General features: G+C 38.4%; 1 protein-coding gene and 1 long non-coding RNA gene across 5 annotated transcripts in view; one reads left to right on the top strand and one right to left on the bottom strand.

The window, feature by feature from the left end:
* The window catches only part of RNF24 (ring finger protein 24), a 115,319-nt gene that overhangs the window by 38,261 nt on the left and 51,830 nt on the right, over positions 1-25,228 (bottom strand). For 2 of the 4 annotated variants that reach the window (XM_055544296.1, XM_055544294.1), the window contains exon 2: positions 5,610-5,759. In XM_055544296.1, coding sequence (XP_055400271.1) covers positions 5,610-5,759 — 150 coding nt within the window. Of the gene's footprint in view, positions 1-5,609; positions 5,760-12,012; positions 12,164-23,226; positions 23,403-23,856; positions 23,907-25,228 lie in introns of all 4 variants that reach the window. The other 2 variants (XM_055544297.1, XM_055544298.1) reach the window with 2 other exon arrangements.
* Positions 7,192-9,302, top strand: LOC129625661 (uncharacterized). The gene is made up of 2 exons (XR_008701579.1): positions 7,192-8,692; positions 9,137-9,302. It is a non-coding gene; the product is annotated as an uncharacterized LOC129625661 (long non-coding RNA).

Raw genomic sequence — 25,228 nt, 5'->3', positions numbered from 1 at the left:
TCAAAGACCTGATGAACTCTTTTTCACAGTGACTATACCATTTTACATTCCCACCAGCGATGTATGAGTGTTCCTATTTCTCCATATCCTTATCAACACTTATCATTTTCCATATTTTTGACTATAGCATCTACCTGTTGTGAATTTTGTTGTGATTTTAACTTACATTTCCGTAATGACCAATGCTGTTGAACATCTTTTCATGTGTTTGTTGACCGTCTATATATCTTCTTTAGAGAAGTGGCTATTTAAGCCCTTCACCTATGTTTTTAAAAATATTCATTTATTTAGGCTGTGCTGGGTTGTGGTGGCTTCTCTTGTTGGGGAGCATGGGCTCTAGGCCGCACAGGTTTCAGTAGTTGTGGTGTTTGGGCTCAGTATTTGTGGTGCATGGGCTTTAGTTGCTCTGCAGCATGTGGGATCTTCTTGGACCAGGGGTTGAACTGGTGTCCCTTGCATTGCAAGGTGGATTCTTAGCTACTGGATCATCAGGGAAATCCCTTTTACTTATTTTTAAATTCAGCTGTCTTCTTGCTGTTAAGAAAAATATTATTTTTCTTTATTTTCTAAAATTAAGGAGAATATAATATGTTAAAAAAATTTTTATAATGTATTTTGAAAGCCTAAATAGGTAATATTCTTCCTTAGTTTAAACTGTTTTACAAAAAATTAAGGGTAGAAATCAGAATAAGTCTTCCTCATGTCTGACACCACAGTAGATTTTTAATAGAACAATCACCATTAAATATGCATAATAATAGTACTATGCTACACTAAATGTAAAATAACACCAGTAATACAGTCATTACCCCTGGGAACCTCAATCAAAAGCAGTCACCAAGGTTCAGTTCAGTAGCTCAGTCGTGTCTGACTCTCTGCGAACCCATGGACTGCAGCACACTGGGCTTCCCTGTCCATCACCAACTCCTGGAGCTACTCAAACTCATGTCCATCAAGTCGGTGATGCCATCCAACCATCTCATCCTCTGTCATCCCCTTCTCCTCCTGCCTTCAATCCTTCCCAGCATCAGGGTCTTTTCAAATGAGTCAGTTAGTCCCATCAGGTGGCCAAAGTATTGGAGTTTCAGCTTCAGCACGAGTCCTTCCAATGAATATTCAGGACTGATTTCCTTTAGGATGGACTGGTTGGATCTCCTTGCAGTCCAAGGGACTCTCAAGAGTCTTCTCCAACACCACAGTTCAAAAGCATCAATTCTTCAGCACTCAGCCTTCTTTATAGTCCAACTCTCACATCCATACATGACTTCTGGAAAAACCATAGCTTTGACTATATGGACCTTTGTTGGCAAAGTAACGTCTCTGCTTTTGAATATGCTATCCAGGTTTGCCAGAGCTTTCCTTCCAAGGAACAAATGTCTTTTAATTTCATGACTGCAGTCACAGTCTGCAATGATTTTGGAGCCCGAGAAAATAAAGTCTGTCACTGTTTCCATTGTTTCTCCATCTATTTGCCATGAAGTGATCATGGATGCCATGATCTTTGTTTTTTGAATGTTGAGTTTTAAGCCAGCCTTTTCACTCTCCTCTTTCACCCTCACCAAGAGGCTCTTTAGTTCCTCTTCACCTTTTGCTATAAAGGTGGTATCATCTGCATATCTGAGGTTATTGATATTTCTTCTAGCAATCTTGATTCCAGCATGTGCTTCATCCAGCCCAGCATTTCGCATGATGTACTCTGCATATAAGTTAAAATTAAATAAGCATGGTGACAATATACAGTTATGATGTACTCTTTTCCCAATTTTGAACCAGTCCGTTGTTCCATGTCTGGTTCTAACTGTTGCTTCTTGATCTGCATACACGTTTCTCAGCAGGCAGGTAAGGTGGTCTGGTATTTGTTCACAGTAAAATTTCCTAAGGCCCCCTTAACTTCACACTCCAGGATGTCTGGCTCTAGGTGAGTGATCACATGATTGTGGTTATCCAGGTCATTAAGACCTCCGAGGATTAGTTTTTCCATTTCTGTATCAAAGGTTATTAGAATTTTGAGTCTTTGCACTGAATCTGTTGATTGCTTTGAGGAATACTGCCATATTAATAATAGTAAGTCTTCCAGTTCCTGAAATCTTTCCATTAATTTAGGTTTTCTTTATTTCTGCAATATTTTATAGTTCTCAGTGTGTAAGTCTTTCACCTCCTTGGTTAAACTTATTCCTAGGATTTTAATTCTTTTGGATGCTACTGTAAATGTTTCATCTATTTCCTTTTCAGATTGTCCCTTGCTGGTGAGAAGAAATATAACTGATTTTTTTGGTGTTACTTCTATATTCTCAAAGTTTGCTTGTCTGTTACTCATAGATTTTGTGTGTGTGTGTGTGTGTGTGTGTATTCTATGGGATTGTCTATATATAGAATCAGGTCATCTTCAAAAAGAGATAGTTTTACTTCTTTCTTTCCAATTGAATACCCTCTATTTCTTTGTCTTGCCTAAATCTTCTGGCTAGAACTTCTAGTACAATGTTGAATGGTAATGGTGAAAGTGAGCCCTTTTTTTTTTAAATGAATATCAATGCTTTTATTTTTTTTTCCCCCACTGTTTCTGTTGAGAAATCAGATCCTTTTTTTTTTTTTAAAAAAAATACACAATGACAGGTATCTACCACTATGCTGTGCTTAGTCACTCAGTTGTGTCTGACTCTTTGCAACCCCATGGACTATAGCCTACCAGGCTCCTCTGTCCATGGGGATTCCCCAGGTAAGAATACTGGAGTGGGTTGCCATGCCCTCCTCCAGGGGATCTTCCCAACCCAGGGACTGAACCCAGGTCTCTGGCATTGCAGGCGGATTCTTTACCATCTGAGACCCCGGGGAAACTCAATGGAGTGAACTAGACATCCATGCATGAGATGGAAGAAAAAGAAGGAATGCTACTGATAAACTGTAATAAGTACTTCACCAAACGGTTATTCAGCCAAGTCGGAGATGCTTCCCAAATAAGAATTACTCAGTTAACAATGACTCAATTTGTCAAGGAACAGAGTATGATCACTACTACAAATCTATTAATATCCAATCTTGTTAGTTTTAAGCTAAACATAACATGTGCCTGATTGCAAATACTATCCCCAAAGCACTATCAGTCCTCCATCATACTCTTGGTGTGCTCAGTTGTGTGCAACTCTGCGATCCCATGGACTGTAGCCCACCAGGCTCCTCTGTCTGTGGAATTTTCCAGACAAGAATACTGGAGTAGGTTGCTATTTACTACTCCAATCATACTCTTATTATGAGGGAAATAATCAGAATAAGCTGAATAAGAAAAAAAAAAGAGAGAGAGAAAGCTGATTTACTCTGTCACAGAAAAACAAAATAACCAAAGTCATAGCAATTACATGCATAGATATATATGTATAACAATCACTGTGCTGTACACCTGAAACTAACATGGCACTGTTAACCAACTATATCCAATATAAAATTTAAAAATTTTAATAAATAAATAAAACATACATGCTTTTACTGGATATGCTAGAAATACTCCTTATGGATAACAAAATGAAGATGTCCTAGACCATGCAAATGAAATCCACCATTATAGTAACATATAAAATAGTCTTTCTGACCTACAGATTCTTTTGCTCCATCTGTTCATCCCTCCCTCTTCCCTAGCTCCTGGCATCAAGTGATCTTTTTACTGTCTCCATAGTTTTGCCTTTTTCAGTATGTCATATAGTTAGAATCATATAGTATGTAGCATTTTCAAACTGGCTTCTTTCACTTAGAAATATGTGTTTAAGATCCCTCTATGTCTTTTCAATGCTAGATATAACTCATTTACTTTCAGAGCTGAATAACATTCTATTATCTAGATCACTACAATTCATTCATTCAGTGAAAAATATCTTGGTTGCTTCTAAGTTTTGGTAATTATGGGTACAGCTTCCTTCTACAAACATCAGTGTGTTGGTTTTTGTTAGGATGTAAGTTTTCAAATATTTTAGATATACCATGTAGCAAAATTCTCTTTTTACAGAAATGCATTTCTCTCTCTGTGTATATGTGTGCATGTATGCATGTGTGTAATATTTGCTCTTAGTCGTGGATTGTCAGCCATTTTACAAGAAAACACTCCCCCGCCAAAAGCCCATTTTTCTGTGGTTTGTTGAACTTCTTTATTACTATTATTTTTTAAATTTTATTTATTTATTTTTGGCTGTGCTGGGTTTTTGTTGTTGCGTGGGCTTTTCTCTAGTTGTGAGCAGGGGCTACTCTCAAATTGCAGTGTGTGGGCTTCTCACTGCAGTGGCTTCTGTTGTTGTGGAGCATGGGCTCTAGAGTGTGCAGGCTTCAGCAGTTGCAATTCCCAAGCTCTAGAGCACAGGCTCAACAGTTGTGGCTCATGGGCTTAGTTGCTCCATGGTATGTGGGATCTTCCTGGACAAGGCTGGATTATCACTGAGCCACCAGGGAAGCCTTAACTAATATTTTAGATTAAACTATTTTATCTTGCATTTGCTATGGCAGATGCATTTAACAGAAATATCTTTTGGCTATTCTTCCAGGGAACATTCTAGTAATAATAAATTGTGACTTATTTAGCCATTCCCTTCTCTAGGGGATCTTCCCGACCCAGGGATCGAACCTGGGTCTCCTGCATTGCAGGCAGATTCTTTACCATCTGAGCCACCAGGGAAACTCAAAAGGAGGTAAGAATGGGGAATATTTTGTTTTTCTTAAGTATTGGGTGGGCCAAAATGTTCATTTGTTTTTTTCTGTAGCAAATTATGGGCAAACCTGAATGAACTTTTTGGCCAACCTAACAGCTTGTCATCCGTTACTAAAAGAAAAGTAAAGTAGGTTCTTGTCTTCATTAAAAAATTCCAGGTTCAAAAACGTTTTAATATTGTAAATCAACTGTATTTGAATAGAAAAGTTTTAGAATATCCTCAGTGTACAAATCTGTCCTTTGAGTGTGATTATGAAATTCTGAAATGGTTATTTTGGAAATAAAGCCTGATAAATATGATTTATTTTTATTTTTTTCAGTGGTTAAGAGCACATGCTCTAAGGTCAGATACAACTAGGTTTGGGTTCCAAGTCTAACCAATTTTTCATCTGTGTGACTATAGGGAAATTATTTAACTTCTGAAAAATAAAGATAATAAGGTTACCTTGTTTAATTGCAGTGCACACACAGCACAGGGTCTGGTACACAGTAAGTACCTAATAAATATTGATTCCTAAAATGTATTGAAGTGGTAAAGAATCTGTCTGCCAAGCAGGAGATGAGAGTTCAATCCCTAGGCTGGGAAGATCCTTTGGAGAAAGAAATGGCAACCCAATCTGGTATTCTTGCCTGGGAAGTCCCATGAACAGAGGAGCCTTGCAGGCTACTGTCCAGGGGGTCACAAAGATTCAGACATGGCTCAGTGACTAATAAAAATTTATAAATATTATATCTATAAATATAATATTAAAGAGAATGAGCTGGTTGTGGAGGATTTGTGAGAATGAATGAATCATGGACCCACCTTAATTTTAGAACATTTGTTAATTACCATAGGTTTAAAACACTTTAAGGACAGAAGGCTGATTTATTATTGACTGCTTAACATATATTAAAGCAACATAGAATGAAAATTGATTACCTAATCAAGTAGCAACAGAAGAGTAAACTAAGGATGAAGACAAATATAGCAGTGCCGAAAACCACAATATATATGTTGAGTGGCAGGTTCTGGAATCCAATATTAGGCATCCTGAAGTTGTAATGTGGGAAATCCGAGCTCATGGATGAACTGTGGGGAAACAAAAGAATGAAAAAAAATTAGGTTATAAAGACTAAGAACCATGATCACATTATTTTGTATAATACATGTATAGAGGAAAATTTTTTCATAAGGCTTGATCCCATTTAAAACAAATATGATAGATGAGGGTTAATATCCTTGCTATTAATTCATTTATCACACCACAAATACTTATTTAGTACTTACTATGTATCTGGCACTATTCCATAAGCTTGTGATCCTACCTAAAACGCTTTACAAAAAGGTATTCACAGAGAGGTACTTCACTGAAATAAAGGCAATAATCAATAAATACATGAAAATGTTCACCTCAAAGACATGGAAAGGGAAATAAAAGAAGTTTAAAGATTTTTAAAAACTCCTGAACTTTTAAAGTAATAATATTTATAGTGCTAAAATACTGGAAATAACTTAATGTCTCACAAGAAGATAATGATTAAATAATTATATAGAGTCATATGTTACAATATTATTTGGTCATGAAAAGCTGTTTTCATTAACTTTTAAATTTTAATAAACATATGCAGGAAAAATTAAGCAATATATAAATTGTATACAAAATACGATCCCAATTTGGTGGATTACATATGTAAATACACGTGTATATATAGGTGTGGACATGTGTGGCAGAAAAAAGCCTTAAAGCCAACACAGCAGAATGTTTTTTTAATTTGTTTTTCTCTTAATATTTATATTTTATTGAAGTATAGTTGACTTAGAATGTTTCAAGTGCACAGCAAGGTGAATATACACATATATTATTTTTGAAACTATTTTCCATTATAGGTTATTACAAGATATTGACTACACTTCCCTGTGCTATACAGTGAACCTCTGTTGCTTGTTGCATATGTTTTTTTAAAAATTAGAAATCTAGCACTCTATTCATACTAAGTCAAACAGGTGGAATCAAAATGTCATACATTTTTTAGTTAGGCAAAAATTCATAAGTTTTCTAAAATATATATATATTATGCATATTATTTATATATAATATGCAAAAGCTTTTATACTACATTTGATAAAGGCTTGAGAAAGAACAACAACAAAAAAAGAGATGAGACATTGAAAAACATAAACTAAATGAAATGGGAGCACTGGATATGACATAGAAAAAGTGAAACAAACTAGATAAAAGTAAAAGGTCATCATATAATTCAGTTGTTTTTAAACATGGCTGATCATTAGAAACATATCTAGAGCTCTGGTGAAGAAAAAGCAATACTTCGGCACTTGCAGTTTTAAAAAAATTCCTCGATAATTCAGATACGCATCTGGATTTTAAAAAGTGATTGCAGGTTTTTCTATTACATGGTAATTTTGGTGATATAGAATTCTGTTATTTTTTTGTTAACTGATCATGATACAATGGTATTAAGTGAATAATAGTTACACAATCACAATAGTAAAAGATGTTTATTAGTTTTCACAATCAATATCCAGAAAAAAAAAGATAATTATAATTGTGAGCCATAATGGGAACATGATTAACCTAATATAAAATAATTACATACAATTTGGGGGGTTAAGCAAAGTGATGTGGTAAGTGGAAGTGCATACACAAACATGTTTTCATCCACCCAGCCAGTCTATGTCTTTTGGTTAGTGCATTTATATTTAAGGTAATTATCAATATATATGATCCATTTTCTTAACTCTTTTGGGTTTATATTCTGTAGGTCTTTTCCTTCTCTTGTGTTTCCTGCTTAGAGAAATTCCTCTAGCATTTGTTGTAAAGCTGGTTTGGTGGTACTGGATTCTCTTAACTTTGGCTTGTCTGGAAAACTTTTGATTTTTTCATCAAATCTGAAGGAGAGTCTTACTGAGTAAAGTATTCCTGGTTATAGGTTCTTCCCTTTCATCACTTTAAATATATTGTGCCATTCCCTTCTGGCTTGTAGAGTTTCAGTTGAGAAATTAGCTGATAGCCTGATGGGAATTCTCTTGTTGCTTTTAATATTTTATCTTTGTTTAAAATTTTTGTCAGTTCGATTACTATGTGTCTTGGTGTGTTCCTCCTTGGGTTTATCCTGCCTGGACTCCCTGTGCTGCCTGGACTTGGTTGACTATTTCCTTTCCCACGTTAGGGAAGTTTTCAGCTATTAGCTCTTCAAATATTTTCTCAGGTCCTTTCTTTCTCCTTCTGGGACCCTACAATGTGAATGTTGGGGCATTTAATGTTGCCCCAGAGGTCTCCTAGGCTGTCTTCATTTCTTTTCATTCTTTTTTCTATATTCTGTTCTACAGCACTGATTTCCACCATTCTGTCCTCCAGGTCACTTATCTGTTCTTCTGCCTCAGCTATTCTGCTATTGATTCTTTTCACTGTATTATTCATCTCTGTTCTTTAGTTTTTCTAGGTCTGTGGTAAACACTTCTTGCATCTTCTTCATTATTTTTCTGAGATCCTGGATCATCTTCATTATCATTATTCTGAATTCTTTTTCTGGAAGTTGCCTATCTCCACTTCATTTAATTATTTTTCTGGGGTTTTATCTTGTCCCTTCTTCTGGGACATAACTTTCTGCTTTTTCATCCTGATTAACTTTCTGTAATATGATTTTGCTTAAGCCACTGTGGGACTGTGGTTCTTCTTGCTTCTTCTGAGGAGGCTAAGAGACCTGTGCAAGTTTCCTGATGGGAGGGACTGGAGGTGGAAAAACTCAGGTGGGCAGGGCCTTGCTCAGTAAAACTTTAATCCAATTATCTGCTGATGGGTGGGGCCACACTCCTTCCCTGGTAGTTGTCTGGCCTGAGGTGACTCAGCCCTTGGGTCTACAGGCTCTATGGTAGGGTTTATGGTGACCTCCAAGAGGGCTTACACCAAGGGGGACCTTCCCGCCCCGCTGCTGCTGGTGCCCCTGTTCCTGTGGTGAGCCCCTGCTGATCCATGCCTCCTCAGGAGACTCCGACACTAGCAGGTAGTTTGGGTTCTGTATCCTATGGGGTCACTGCTCCTTTCCTCTGGGTCTTGGTGTGGGCAAGATTTTGTTTGTGCCCTCCAAGACTGGAGGCTCTGTTCCCCTCTGTTCTGTGGAAGTCCTATAATCAAATCCCACTGGCCTTCAAGGTCAGATTCCCTGGGGATTCCCAGTTCCTGTGTTGGATCCCCAGGCTGGGAAGCCTGAGGTGGAGTTTAGAACCATTACAACAGTGGGAGAACTTCTTTGGTATTATTGTTCTCTAGTTTGTGGGGCACCCACCAGGTGGGTATGGGGTTTGATTTTATCATGATCGTGCCCCTCCTACCATCTCACTGCAGCTTTTTCTTTGTCTCTGGATGTGGCATATCTTTTTTGGTGGGTTCCAGTGTCCTCCTGTCAGTGGCTATTCAACAGCTAGTTGTGATTTTGGTGCTCCTGCAGGATGAGATGAGCATGCATCTTTCTACTTTGCCATCTTGAACTGGAAGCTCCAACATATCAAAATGTTAATAATGGCTTGTGGCTTACTAGTCATTTTGATTTTCTTCTTTTTTTTTTAAAACACTTTATTAAATCAGATTATGGGCAACTCCCTGATGGCCCAGTGGTAAGGACTTTGTGCTTCCATTGCAGGAGGCATAGGCTTGATCCCTGGTCAGGGAACTAAGATCTTGCAAGCTGTGTGGCGTGGTGAAAACAAAAAACAAAAAACACATCTCCCCTATTTTATAGATAAGGAGTTTTGGTCACATAGCCATGACTGACCAAGTATGTATGGGAGTCAAGGACTCTCCAACTCCAAAGCCAGTGCCCTCAGCCTATATGCTCTAGTCTGTATAATTAGAAAACAGCAAATATTGTTTAAGCACTAAAAGGGGACTGTTTCTGCTGATTAGTTTAATAATACTTACTGATCACTGTACAGTTAAAATACCATGAATGAAGGTTGCCTCCTTCTTTAGGTGATAAGCTATAGTGATAAAGTGGCTCATCATACCTTCATGTTAGAATTTTTCTTGTCATTTTGATTCACTAGAAAATAAAGAGCAACTGCCAGGCTTGATTATCAAGACCCATAATGGTAACTGGATTACAACTACTGCCAAAATCAAAACAAAATAAAACCTCATCAAACAAAATGATTCTACTTTTATTAATAGAAGGCACATTACAAATGTGTTTGCAAATCTTTAGTGTCCTTGTTGGTTCCTGGAAGAGTATATTTATATTATAGACAACGTTGAGATACTGACTGGTTGTATCAGGAACCTCAGTGTTATTATCAACTTAATTTCCAACTTCTAATAACTTATACCAGGAAGTCAACAGCTGCAAAGAACTATTTCATCTCATGGAAACTCCTAAGAACTTCCAGACATAAGTAATGTGTAATATTTAGTTATGAATATTCAGCCATTTTCTGCAGATTTTATTGAAATATATTATTTCCTTTTTCTTACACTCAAATCTTCTCGGAAGAAAAAGCAGTAGTTCAGGAGTACTTTACCAAATATATCTAGCACACATATTGTACAGCTCTAAGAAAGTTACAGCTGTGCAAACTTAACTCTTCCACATTGCTAATAGGGCTTCATTTGACTCCTGCTACAGTCAAGACTATCCCTCAATCCTTTAGAAATACCCCTCAGTAGACAAATTTTGCTTGGTAAAATAATTCTCACATTAGGAAACACAAGATTAAATGCACATGTTGGGAAGACTAAGAGAAAAACTAAGCAAACAGGTGGAAAAGGGGACAGGTTTGCAGTCAGCAACTCTGGATATTGTGTCCAGAATGTCACTAGGTAGATGTCAATATTTGGTCAATCTGTATACCTCACTGGGACAATGCTTCAAAGGATTCCTGAAAGGATAAAATAGATGATAGATACTGAAGTATCTGAAAACTCTAAGAGTTAGGACAAAATACTAAGGACAAAACATGTATGTGTGTGTGTGCTGTTTACAATAGCCAACACGTGGAAGCAACCTAAATGTCCACTGACGGAAGAATGGATAAAGAAAATGTGGTACATATATACACTGTAATATTACTCAACCATTAGAAAGAATGAAATTGTGCTATTTGCAGCAACATGGATGGACCTAGAGATTGTCATAATGAGTGAATAAGTCAGGCAGGGAAAAAATATTGTATGACATCCCTTATATGTGGAATCTAAAAAGAAATGATACAAATGAACTTACTTAAAAAACAGAAAGAGGGGTTTCTCTGGTGGCCCAGTGGTAAAGAATCCATCTGCCAACAAAGGAGTTGCAGGTTTGAGCCCTGGTCCAGGAAGATTCCACATGCCAAGGAGCAACTAAGCCAGTGCACCACAACTATTGAGCCTGTGCTCTAGAGCCCAGGAATCACAACTACTGAGCTGCAACTACGAAGTCTATACACCACAACTACAGAGTAGCCACTGCTCACTGCAACTTGTGAAAAGTGAGCAGCAACGAAGACCCAGCACAGCCAAAAATAAATAAAATTATAACCCCTGCCCCCAAACAGAAAGAGACTCACGGACTTTGAGAACAAACTTATGGTTGTGGGGGAAGGGGAATGATGGGGTGGGGAAGGATAGTTAGGGAGTTTAGGGTGGACATGTACACATTGCTATTTTAAAATGGATAACCAACAAGGACCTACTCTATAGTATACAGAACTCTGCTCAATGTTATGTGGCAGCCTGGATGGGAGGGGAGTTTGGAGGGGAACAGATACATGTATATGCATTGCTGAGTCCTTTCACTGGAAACTATCACAACACTGTTTGTAATCATTTATACCTCAATACAAAATAAAAAGTTTTTTTAAAAAAAGAATATACTGTACAGCACAGGGATTATGTAATGTTATACACAATAATATCTCAATTAAAAAAATGTTTGCCAAAAGAATCAGAGAACCAAAAGAATTAAAATCTTTAAGTAATAGAAATAGCTACAAAATATATTCTTATTTAAAATAGGATAGTTTAAGTGCTAGAAATGCATTAATATAATGCATTTAGGATCTTTTCTGTACTTGGCAAATAAAAAGCAGCCAATAAATGTTGATTATTACTGTTAAAAATGTGTTATTTTTATCAGATGACTGAGAAGTGCCTTAGTGAAAGCAAAAACACTGCTAAGATATATGTGAAGATTTACTAAAACAATGATACAAATGAACTTTCTTACAAAACAGAAAGAGACTCACACACTTAGACAAAGAACTTAGAACTGCCAGGGCAGGGGTGGTGGAGAGTGGTTGGTGGGAAAGAAAGGGGAAGGGATAGTTAGGGAGTTTGGGATGGACATGTACTTACTGCTATAATTAAAAAGGCGAACCAGCAAGGATCTACTGTATGGCACATGGGGCTCTGCTCAATGTTATGTGGCTGCCGGATGAGAAGGCAGTTTGGCGGAGAATGGATACATGCAGATGTGTGGTTGAGTCACTTCACTGTTCACCTGAAACTATCACAATGTTGTTAATTGGCTCTACCACAATACAAAATAAAAAGTTAAAAAAAAAATGTGTGTGTGTGTGTGTGTGTGTACATTTTGGCAAGGGGTAGGGGAGAGGGATGGAGAAGGAAATGGCAACCCACTCCAGTGCTCTTGCCTGGAAAATCCCAGGGACAGAGGAGCCTGGTGGGCTGCAGTCCATGGGGTCGCGAAAAATTGGACACGAGTGAAGCAACTTAGCAGCAGCAGCAGCAGGGGAAAGGGATGACATTTAAAAAAATAGTAGAGAACATAAAAGATTCCCTGGCAAAGGTAAAATCTCTATAAAGGATTCTACCAAACCAATTGCTCCTTCCTCAAGGAACTCCTCTGCACACACTGCCAACTTGTGCCAACACACATAACTTGTGCCAAACTGGCCACCAGAGGCAGGAAACCTATCCTGGCCAAAGGCAATCATCATATAGGCCAGCTGGGAGCCAGTGGTGTGAGAATCTCACCCTGTAGGGATCCTCGTACTGGGTGGCACCACCAACAAACTCTGGGGGAATTCTGAACGGAGATAGAGACAGGGAGTACTAGAGGTAGCACTGTCATCAGAAGGAAGAGATGCCTGCCTCAGTGCTCCTGGAGGCTGGCTGTTTCTTATGAGTCCTCCATTCTCACAGAGGAATGGGGGTTGACAGGGGATACACTGATGTAGAACACATTTTGGGAATCCCTAGCCTTTCTTCTGCTAAATGGAATTGCTTAGCTACAACTGATCTATTTCCCAACAGTCTAAGTAGATGGTGTATTATTCCAAGATGTTAACCTGGTCTAGATATATTAATTTTATAATATTTTCATTATAAAATTTTTGGCATGAATATAAATACTTTTTAAAAAATAAGTCAATCTTTAAAAAGAAAGATACTATTCAAGATCCTCATAATAAGCTAAGCATTCTTTGCTATTTAGCTATTACAAATATAAAAGTTACTTAGTAACTGCTCTTTGTGGGAATGAAGAGAAGAAATAGAAGATATAGTAAACTGTTGGATCTTACTTAGTACTTCTAACTTCATTCACATGAAAATCCTTTCCCCCTTTATGCAATTCTATAGTCCCTGAAATCTCTAATCTCAGTGTAAATTTCAAACTATCTAATAAGTTTATTAAAAAAGAAAGAAAAAGACAGAAATATCTGAGTTGTTTTTTTTTTTTTTAATCAGCAATGGGATATTTTTTTCACCAAGATACAAAAGGAATAGACATTTAGCCCCATTGAGGACCTTAGCTTAACACAGTACACCACAGTTAGATGGGCTGCAGCAGGTGTTTTGTTGAAGTATGTCTGGTGGCCTCATTCTTCTTAGAGTCACCCTGTTTGTTTAACTTCTATGCAGAGTACATCATGAGAAACGCTGGGCTGGAAGAAGCACAAGCTGGAATCAAGATTGCTGGGAGAAATATCAATAACCTCAGATATGCAGGTGACACCACCCTTATGGGGAAAGTGAAGAGAACTAAAAAGCCTCTTGATGAAAGTGAAAGAGGAGAGTGAAAAAGTTGGCTTAAAGCTCAACATTCAGAAAATGAAGATTATGGCATCCAGTCCCATCACTTCATGGCAAATAGATGGGGAAACAGTGGAAACAGTGTCAGACTTTATTTTTCTGGGCTCCAAAATCACTGCAGATGGTGACTGCAGCCATGAAATTAAAAGACGCTTATCCCTTGGAAGGAAAGTTATGACCAACATAGATAGCATATTCAAAAACAGAGACATTACTTTGCCAACAAAGGTCCGTCTAGTCAAGGCTATGGTTTTTCCAGTGGTCATGTATGGATGTGAGAGTTGGACTGTGAAGAAAGCTGAGCACCAAAGAATTGATGCTTTTGAACTGTGGTATTGGAGAAGACTCTTGAGAGTCCCTTGGACTGCAAGGAGATCCAACCAGTCCATCCTAAAGGAGATCAGTTCTGGGTGTTCTTTGGAAGGAATGATGCTAAAGCTGAAACTCCAGTACTTTGGCCACCTCATGTGAAGAGTTGACTCATTGGAAAAGACTTTGATGCTGGGAGGGACTGGGGGCAGGAGGAGAAGGGGACGACAGAGGATGAGATGGCTGGATGGTATCACCGACTCAATGCACGTGAGTTTGAGTGAACTCCAGGAGTTGGTGATGGACAGGGAGGCCTGGTGTGCTGTGATTCATGGGGTCGCAAAGAGTCGGACACGACTGAGCGACTGAACTGAAGTGAACTGACCCTAGCCAGCATCCTCCCAGTAGCCAGTACTCTACTTTTGTTTTAAAAATGCTCAGAAAAAGAAGAGACACCGGTCTTTTCTAATTACACCAGTAATTAGACTGCTGTATTCTTTAATTTATGGTTCATAAACTATTAAAGACCATATATTTCTTATAAATACAAGACATTCAAGAAAAACTTTCTAAGAAAAATTATTTTAGACTTTGTTAATCTTTAAAAAAACAGACATATAAATTTATATTAAAAATGAACCCATGTGTATAGGTCAAGGAATTTGCACAAATGAATATGCCCTTGTTACCACCACTCTAATCAAGATGCAGAACATTTCTTTATCCCCAGAGAGTTCCCTGTATCTCTTTGCCATTAATCACCACTCCTAACTACTGATCTGATTTCCATCATTACAGATTAATTTTCCTTATGTTAGGATTTCATATTTAAATGAAATCACACAGTATGTATTCTTTTGTGTTTAGTTTTTAGTCTCTCAATAGGTGAGAGACTCTTAACAAACAGATCTATAAAATAATTCATGTTATATCCCTAGTTTGTCCTAGTTATTCTATTATCCACAACTGGTATCTCCTAAAGATCACTAAGATCATCCCTGGTAGCTCAGACAGTAAAGCGCCTACAATGCAGGAGACCCAGGTTCGATCCCTGGGTCGGGAAGATCCGCTGGAGAAGGAAATGGCAACCCACTCCAGTATTCATGCCTGGAAAATCCCATGGACCAAGGAGCCTGGTGGGCTACAGTCCAAGGGGTCACAAAGAGTCAGAAACGACTAAGTGACTTCACTTTCACTTTCAAAGATCACTAACTTCATCTTTGAATGTATCAATTTTATGGTTAGTTTTTAGGTAGTTCTTTTTTTAAAAAAAGATTTATTTATTTTAATTTTTGGCTGTGGTAGGTCTTTGTTGCTGTGCATGGGCTTTCCCTAGTTGAAGCGAGCATGGGGTATGCTTCATTGTGGTGTGTGAGCTTCTCATTGTGGTGGTTTCTCTTATTAAAGAGCACAGGCTTCAGGCAAGTTGGCTTTAGTAGTTGTGGCTTGCAGGCTGTAGCGCACGGGCTCAGTTATTGTGGCCTATGAGCTTAGGTGCTCCAGGGCATGTAGGATCTTACTGGAACAGATATCAAACACCCATCCCCTGCATTGGCAGGTAGAATCTTAACCACTGGACCAGCAGGGAAGCCCTGGATATTTATTTCTAAAACAAAATTCCTGGTTATCCTATTTAGGTGTCCCTTGGACGGTCAAGGAGATCAAATCAGTCAATCCTAAAGGAAATCAACCCTGAATATTCATTGGAAGGAGTGATGCTGAAACTCCAATATTTTGGCCCCCTGATGCAAAGAGCCAATTCATTGGAAAAGACCTATGCTGGGAAAGATTAAAGGCAAAAGGAGAAGGGGGTGGCAGAAGATGAGATGGTTAGATAGCATCATTGACTCAATGGATGTGACTTTGAGCAAACTCCAGGAGACAGTAGAGGATAGAGAAGCCTGGCATGCTGCAATCCATTGGGTCACAAAAAGTTGGACACAACTTAGTGGCTGAACAACAACAATATTATTTTCAAGGAAGAACATTTCACCATGTCCTTTACATGGGTGCTCCTTTCCATTTTTAAGTCTTTCTTCAGTGCAATACTTTCTACCTATTATTTTTTTAAAGACTTCAGCAGAGGAAATGTATAGCTTGATTCACTCATCATATTTTGCCTCAGTCAAAATCTAAGGCAAAGCAGGAACTCCAAGGTGCTCAAGACTGGAATGGTGAAGCCCCTTTTATGGTGAGATATCTGCTGATATGGACATGTCTCCTGGGGCCAAGGGAACACAAACTCAAGCTTGCAGCCTAGCCTAGGTGCTGCTGCTGCTGCTGCTAAGTTGCTTTCAGTCGTGTCTGACTCTGTGCGACCCCATAGACGGCAGCCCACCAGGCTCCCCTATCCCTGGGACTCTCCAGGCAAGAACACTGAAGTGGGTTGCCATTTCCTTCTCCAGTGCATGAAAATGAAAAGTGAAAGGGAAGTCGCTCAGTCGTGTCTGACTCTTAGTGACCCCATGGACTGTAGCCTACCAGGCTCCGCTGTCCATGGGATTTTCCAGGCAAGAGTACTGGAGTGGGGTGTCATTGCCTTCTCCGAGCCTAGATGGGTTCCTGCATTAAGCCAGGAGGTAATATAAAGAACAGAGAAGGCAATGGCACCCCACTCCAGTACTTTTGCCTAGAAAATCTCATGGATGGAGGATCCTGGTAGGCTGCAGTCTGTGAGGTTGCTAAGAGTCGGACACAACTGAGCGACTTCACTTTCACTTTTCATTTTCATGCACTGGAGAAGGAAATGACAACCCACTCCAGTGTTCTTGCCTCGAGAATCCCAGGGACGGGGGAGCCTGGTAGGAGGCCATCTATGGGGTCGCACAGAGTCGGACATGACTTAAGCGACTTAGCAGCAGCAGCAGCAATATAAAGAAAGTGGATAAACACAGTCTCTTTCATTTATGCTGTTGTTCTTTGATTATTTTCACTGTTTACTTCCATATAATCATGAAAAAAACCCTCTGCATCTATTGTCCTATACATCTGTTTATAGGAAACATGTATAACTAACAAACACATAGTCACATAGTCAACAAGAGAGTCTGAAATGCAGTAATTGGGTGCAACCTCAAAAACGACAGAATGATCTCGGTTCATTTCCAAGGGAAACCGTCCAGCCTCACAGTACTCCAAGTCTATGCCCCAACCGCTGATGCCAAAGAAGCTGAAGTTGACTATGAAGACTTGCAACACCTTCTAGAATTAACACACACAAAAAGATGTCCTTTTAATCATAGAGAATTGTAATGCAAAAGTAGGAAGTCAAGAGATACCTGGAAGAACAGGCAAGATTGCCTTGGAGTACAAAATGAAGCAGAGCAAAGGCTAACAGAGTTTTGTGAAGTAAACACACTGGTAATAGCAAACACCCTTTTCCAACAACACAAGAGACAACTCTACACATGGACATCACCAGATGGTCAACACTGAAATCAGACTGATTATGTTCTTTGCAGCTGAAGATGGAAAATTTTTATACAGTCAGCAAAAAACAAGACCTGGAGCATACTGTGGCTCAGATAGTGAGCTCCTTATTGCAAAATCCAGGGTTAAACTGAAGAAAGTAAGGAAAACCACTAGGCCATTTAAAGGAAAGTGAAATAGCTCAGTTGTGTCCGACTCCTTGAGACCCCATGGACTGTAGCCTACCAGGCTCCTCCTCCATGGGATTTTCCAGGCAATAGTACTGGAGTGGATTGCCATTTCCTTCTCCAGTGGATCTTCCCGACCCAGGGATTGAACCCAGGTCTCCTGCATTGTAGACAGATGCTTTACGGTCTGAGCCACCTAAATCATGACCCTTATACAGTGGAGGTGACAAACAGATTCAAGGGACCAGATCAGTTCTTCAGAGTGTGAGGAACTGTGGACAGAGGTTTGTAGCACTGTACAGGGGGCAGTGACCAGAACCATCCCAAACAAAAAGAAACGCAAGAAGGCAAAATGGTTGGGGAGGCTTTACAAATAGCTGAGGAAAGAAGAAAAAGGAAAGGGAGAAAGGGAAAGATACACCTAACTGAATGCAGCGTTTCAGAGAATAGCAAGGAGATAAGAAGGCCTTCTTAAATGAACAAGGCAAAGAAATAGAAGAAAACAATGGAATGGGAAAGACTAGAGATCTCTTCAAGAAAATAAGAACAATTAGAACCAGACATGGAACTACAGACTGGTTCAAAATCAGGAAAGGAGGACATCAAGGCTGTATATTGTCACCCTGCTTATTTAACTTGTATGCTGAGTACATCATGTGAAAAGCCAGACTGGAAGACTCACAAGCTGGAATCAAGATTGCCAGGAAAAACACGAACAACTTCAGATAAGCAGATGATGCCACCCTAATGGCAGAAAGTGAAGAGGAACTAAAGATCCTCTTGATGAAAGTGAAAGAGGAGAGTGAAAATGCTGGCTTAAAACTCAACATTCAAAAAACAAAGATCATGGCATCCAGTCCCATCACTTCATGGCAAATAGATGGGGAAAAAATGCAAAGAATGGCAGATTTTATTTTCTTGGGGTCAAAAATCACTGTGGATGGTGACTGCAGTCATAAAAGACACTTGCTCCTTGGAAGAAAAGCTATGACAAACCTAGACAGCGTATTAAAAAGCAGAGACATTACTTTGTCAATGAAGTTCTGTATAGTCAAAGCTATGGGTTTTTCCAGAAGTCATGTGTGGATGTCAGATTGGGACTATAAAGAAGGCTGAGTACTGAAGAACTGGTGCTTTCAAACTGTGGTGCGAGAGAAGACTCTTGAGAGTCCCTTGGACAGCAAGGAGACCAAACCAGTCAATCCTAAAAGAAATCAACCCTGCATATTCATTGGAAAGACTGATGGTGAAGCTGAAGCTCCAACACTTTGCCCACCTGATGTGAAGAGCCAACTCACTGGAAAGGACCCTATCCTGAGAGAACTGAGGGCAGGAGAAGAAGGGGATGACAGAGAATGACATGGTTGGATGGCATCATCGACTCAATGGACATGAGTTTGAGAAAACTGCATGAAAGAGTGAAGGACAGGGAAGCCTGGTGTGCTGTAGTCCATTGGGTTGCAAAGAGTCAGATACCACTTAGTGACTGAACAACAAGAACGGTTGTTACCATTGTGGAAAACTTGGCAAAGTATATAAGGGATCTCTGTATTACTTCTTACAACTGCCTATGAATCTACAATTATTTTAAAAAATCAGTTAAGAAAAAATGTTTCAAAATTCAAATAACAAATTAAAATGAAAAATATCCATTTCATATAAAAATTCAGGAAAAAGGAAATGAAACATATAGAAAACAAATAGCAAATGGTACATAAATCAAGCACAGTAAGAATAACATATATGTGAATCAACCATTCCAATTAAAGGCAGGCATTGGCTGACTGGATTAAAAAAAAGCAAAAGCAAAACCAAAGCCCCAAACCCATAAAACAAGATCTAGCTACATGGGTTTTTTTTTTTTTTTTTAAGCAAGAATTGTACTTTATATTCAAAGACATAGGATGATGGAAAAAGCTACATCTTGCAAAAAATATGCATAAGAGAGATAGAGTGGCTATGTCAATATAGGACAAAATATACTTTAAGACAAAAAAATTTACCAGAGACAAAGATGTTTTACAATTAAATAGTCAATTCATCAGTAAGATAGGTCAACGTAACAACTGATCCCCAAAATACAAGACAAAAACTGACAAAATTAAAGGGGAAAATAGCTCAACAATAATAGTTGAAAACTTTAATATCTCATGCTTAATAATAGGTAGAACAATTAGACCAAAATTCATCAAAGATAACAAGAGTTAAATAACTATCAACCAACTTGACCTAACTAGCACTTAAAGAACACTCTACCTAATGAGCAGAATACACATTCTTCTTAAGCACAATTTGCAGTCATAGACTATACGGTAGGCCAGTGGCTGGCAAAAAAGTTTCTTAAAGGACCTCACAGTAAATATACTAGGCTTGCTGCCTATATAGTCTCTGTCACAGCTACTCAGCTCTTCTCCTCTCAGAAGCAGCCATGGACAACACTTTCATCAACAGGCATGACTGTATTCCACTGAACTTTATTTACATAAACAAGCAGGTTGTGCTTAGTTTGCAAACTCCTGTGCGAGGTCATAATATAAATTTCAATAAATTTAAAAATATTGAAACTCAACAAAGTATGTGCTCTGATCATAATAGAATTAAATTAGAAGTCATCAAAAGGATGCACAAGAAATACAAGTAAGCATATTTGTGGAGCAAGCACATAAAAGGATGCTCTACATTCAGCACAGGGAAGCCTAGTGTGCTGCAGTCCATGGGGTCACAAAGAATCGGACTGAGTGACTGAACAACTACAACCACATCATTAGAGAAATGCAAACCAAAACCATAATGATATACCACTTCATATCCACAAGGATGGGTATTTTGAAAACAGCACAGAAAATAATAAGCATTAGTGAGGAGCCTGGCACAAACCTAGACATATAGATCAAAGGAACAGACTAAAGAGCCCCAAAATAAACCTACACACCTATGGTCAAATAATCTTTGACAATACGGATAAGAATATACAACGGGAAAAAAACAATCTCTTCAGCAGGTGGTGTTTGGCAAGTTGGACAGCTGCATGTAAATCAATGAAGTTAGAACACATCCTCACACTGTACACAAAAATAAACTCAAAATGGCTTAAAGACTTAAATATAATACAGGACACCATAAAACTTCTAGAAGGTAACATTGGCAAAGCATTCTCTGACATAAATTCTACCAATATTTTCTTAGTTCAGTCTCCCAAGGCAACAGAAATAAAGGGAAAAACAAACAAATGGGATCTAATCAAAGTTACAAGCTTTTACACAGCAAAGGAAACCACAAACAAAATGTAAAGATAACCTTTTGCTGGGAGAAAATATTTGCAAATAATGTGACTGACAAGGGCTTAATTTCCAAAATATACAAAGAGCTCATGCAACAGAACAACAACTACAACGAAACAAGTAACCCAATAAAAAAATGGACAGAAGACTTAAAGAGACATTTTTCCAAAGAAGATACACAGATAAACAACAGGCACATGTAAAGATGCTGAACACTGCTGATTACTTGAGAAATGAAAATAAAAACAACAATGAAATACAGCCTCACCCCAGTCAGAATAGCCATCATTAAAAAGGCTGATAACAAATACTGGAGGGGAGGTGGAGAAATAGACACTCTCCTACACTGTTGGTGGGTGGTAAGTTGGTACAGCCACTATGGAAAACAGTATGCAGCCTCCTTAAAAAACTAAAAATAGAGTTGCCGTATGATCTAGCAATACTACTGGCATATAGGCAGATAAAACTAACTCAAAAACATACATGCACCTCTATGTTCATAGCAGCACTATTTACAGTAGCGAGGACATGGAAACCTAAATGTCCTAATGTCCATTGACAGATGAATGGATAAAGAAGATATAGTACATATATACAATGGAATATTACTCAGTCATTAAAAAGAATAAAATAACATCATTTGCAGCACTTAGATGAACCTGGAGATTATCACACTAAATGAAGTAAGACAGAGAAATTAAAAAAAAGCTTTTGAAAATAGAAAGTTAATAAAAGGATGTGGTATATATATGTATACACACACACAAAATGGACTACTACTCAAGCCATAAAAAAGAGTTCAATAATGCCATCTGCAGCAACATGGACAGACCTAGAGATGATCATGCTAAATGAAGTAAGTCAGAAAGTCAAAGACAAATGCCATATGATATGACTTACATGTGGAACCTGAAATATAGCACAAATGATCTTATCTGGGTTGCCAAGGGTGACAGGAGTTGGGGCAAGGATGGAGTGAGAATTTGGGGTTAGCAGATGCAAACCAGTATATACAGAATGGATAAACAACAAGGTTTTACTGTATAGCACAGGGAACTATACTCATTATTTTGTGATAAACCATAATGGAAAGCATTATGGAAAAGATTATGAAAAAGATTTATATATATATATATATATATATATATATATATATATAACTAAATCAATTTGCTGTACAACAGAAATGAACACAATGTTGTAAATCAGGCATACTTCAATATAAAAAAAAAGAAACTGTGGTACACCAAGGAAAAAAAGAGAGATCACAGCAAAGGAATCTGTTCACAAAACAGAAAGACAACCTACTGATTAGGAGAAAATATTTACAAATGATATGACCAATAAAAGATTAATAACCAAAATATATAAACAGCTCATACAACTCAACATCAAAAAAACCTAAGCAATCTGATTAAAAAATAGGCAGAAGACCCAAATAGACTTTTTTTTCAAAGAAGACATCCAGATGGCCAACAGGCACATGAAAAGATATTCAACATTGTTAATCATCAGAAAAATGCAAATTAAAAATACAGTGAGATATTACCTCACAACTGTCAGAGCAGCTATTATCAAAAAGAACACAAGTAACAAATGTTGGCAAAGATATGGAAAAAGGGAACCCTTGCACACTGTTTGGCAGAAAGCAATTGTGCAGGCACTATAGAAAACAGTATGGAGGTGTCACCAAAAGCTAAAAATAGAACTACCATGTGATCCAGCAATTTCATTCCTGGGTCTTAAGCCACAAAAACACTAATTCAAAAAGATCCAGGCACCTTAATGTTCACAGCAGCATTATGAGATTATATGATTATATAATTGTGTGCAAGTTATGGAACCAACCTGTCCATCACAAATGAATGGATAAAGATGTGGTGTGTGTATATACACACACATATACAGACAATGGAATACTACCACTCAGCCATAAAAAAGAAGGAAATTTTTCCATTTGCAACAACACAGATGGACTTCGAGAGTATTATGCTAAGTGAAATAAGTCAAGCAGAAAAGACAAATTATGATATCAATTATACGTGAGATGTAAAAAATAAAATTAATGACTACAACAAAACAGAAATAGACTTGAGATACAGAGAAAAAAATGAGTGGTTACCAGTGGGGAGAGATAAGGGAGTGGGGCAGGATAGCAGTAGGGAATTAAGAGGTACAAACTAGTATGTATAAGATAAATAAGCAACAACAATAAATAGTTAATAACTATAAATGGGATATAACCTTTAAAATTTGTAAATCATTATGTTGTACACCTTAAATATATATAACATTTTATATGAATAAAAAATGTGGTATATACATGCCTCTAAGGCTGGTGATGTGTGAAGTTCCACCTTCTGTTAGAGCTCTCTGCAGCTGCCCTGCCTCATGACCTCCAGAGACTAGGACAGGACCATGATGTGGATGTGCTAGCTTGCACTGTGCTGGTGGCAGTCACCAGGATCCACTAAGATTCACTCATCTTAGGACTGAAGTCAAGCTGGTGGGGTAAAAGAATTTGAGCTCACCTCTTCTCACAAAAACACCAAAATCACCACCAACAGATAAACAACCATCAACAAAAATTATTGGAACCTACCAAAAAAGATATTTTACATCCAAAGACAAAGAAGAAGCCAGGAGACAGCAGGAGGGGCACTTTCACAATATAATCAAATCTTAAAACTGCCATGTGGGCAACCCACAAAACTGTTATATCACAGAGGTTCTCCCACAGGAATGAGAGTTCTGAGCCTCATGTCAGGCTTTCCAGTCTGGGGGTCTGGTACTGGGAGGAGGAATCCCCAGAGCATTTGGCTTTGAAGGCCAGCAGGGCTTGGGTACAGGAGCTCCATAGGACTGGATGAAACAAAGACTCCACTCTTGGAGGAGGGTTCATGTACATTGGACCCGGACCAAAACAGTGACTCCATAGGAATCTGAGCCAGACCTACCTGTGGGTCTTTGTGGGTCTCCCGTGGAGGCAGGCATCAGCTGTAGCTCACTGTGGGACAAGGACACTGGTAGTGGAGGCCCCATGGAATATTCGTCTGCATGAGCTCCTGAAGGTCACCATTTTGGCACTGAGACCTGGCACCACCCAACTGCCTGATGGCTCCAATATTGGGACACCTCAGGCCAGACAACAGCCTGACCCATCACAGACAAGCTGCCAAAAGTTGTCTTGAGCTCCTGGCTGCCTCTAAACACATCCCTTGACATAGTCCTGTCCACCAGAGGGACAAGACCCACTTCCACTCACCAGTGTGGATACATCAGTTCCATCCACCAGGAAGCCCACACAAGCCCCAGGACCAACCTCATACACCAGGAGGCAGACATCAGAAGCAAGAAGAGCTACAAATCTGTAGCCTGAGAAATGGAGACCACAAACATAGAAAGTTAGACAAAATGAGACAGAAGAGAAATATGTTCCAGATGAAGGAACAAGATAAAACCCAGGAATAACAACTAAGATTCATAATAACAACAGTAAAGATGATCCAAAACCTCAGAAAAAGGATGGAGGCACAGTACAAGACAATACAAGAAATGTTTAACAAACAGCTAGAAGATTTGAAGAACAGAGTTGAACAATACAATAACTGAAATTAAAAACACACTAGAAAGAATCAATAACAGAATAAATGAGGCTGAAGAAAGAATAAGTGAAAAGACAGATTGAGGAAATCACTGCCACAGAACAAAATAAAAAAAAAAAAGAATGAAAAGAAATGAGGACAGTCTAAGTGACTTCTGGGACAACATTACACATACTAATATTTGCATTATAGAGGTCCCAGAAGGAGAAAGGAGAGAAGGGCCAGAGAAAATACTTGAAGCAGCAATGGTCAAAAACTTCCCTAAATGGGGGATAAAACCACTCAAATCCACGAAGCGCAAAGAGTCCCAAGGAGAAACATTCCAAGACACATATTAATCAAATTGATAAGAATTATAGACAAAGTGAAAATATTAAAAACAAGGGACAATCAACATATAACATAGAAAGGATCTCCATAAGGTTAGCAGCTGATTATTTAGCAGAAGCTGCAGGCCAGAAGGCAGTGGCACAATATACTTAAAGTGGTAAAAAGGAAAAAACTACAACCAAGAATACTCCATCCAGTCAGGCTCTCATTCAGATTTGATGGAGAAAATAAAAGCTTTACAGATAAGCAAAAGCTTAAGAGAATCAGCACCACCAAACCAACTTTACAACAAATGTTAAAGGAAATTCTCTAGGTGGAAGAGAGAAGTCCACATCTAGAAACAAGAAAACTATAAGTGGGAAAGCTCATTGGCAAGGTAAACATACAATAAAGG

The sequence above is a fragment of the Bubalus kerabau genome, chromosome 13 (genome assembly GCF_029407905.1).
Source record: "Bubalus kerabau isolate K-KA32 ecotype Philippines breed swamp buffalo chromosome 13, PCC_UOA_SB_1v2, whole genome shotgun sequence".
In the NCBI taxonomy this organism is placed as follows: domain Eukaryota; kingdom Metazoa; phylum Chordata; class Mammalia; order Artiodactyla; family Bovidae; genus Bubalus; species Bubalus kerabau.
Note: the sequence above shows the minus strand (reverse complement) of the source record. Positions and strands in the feature narration are given on the sequence as shown.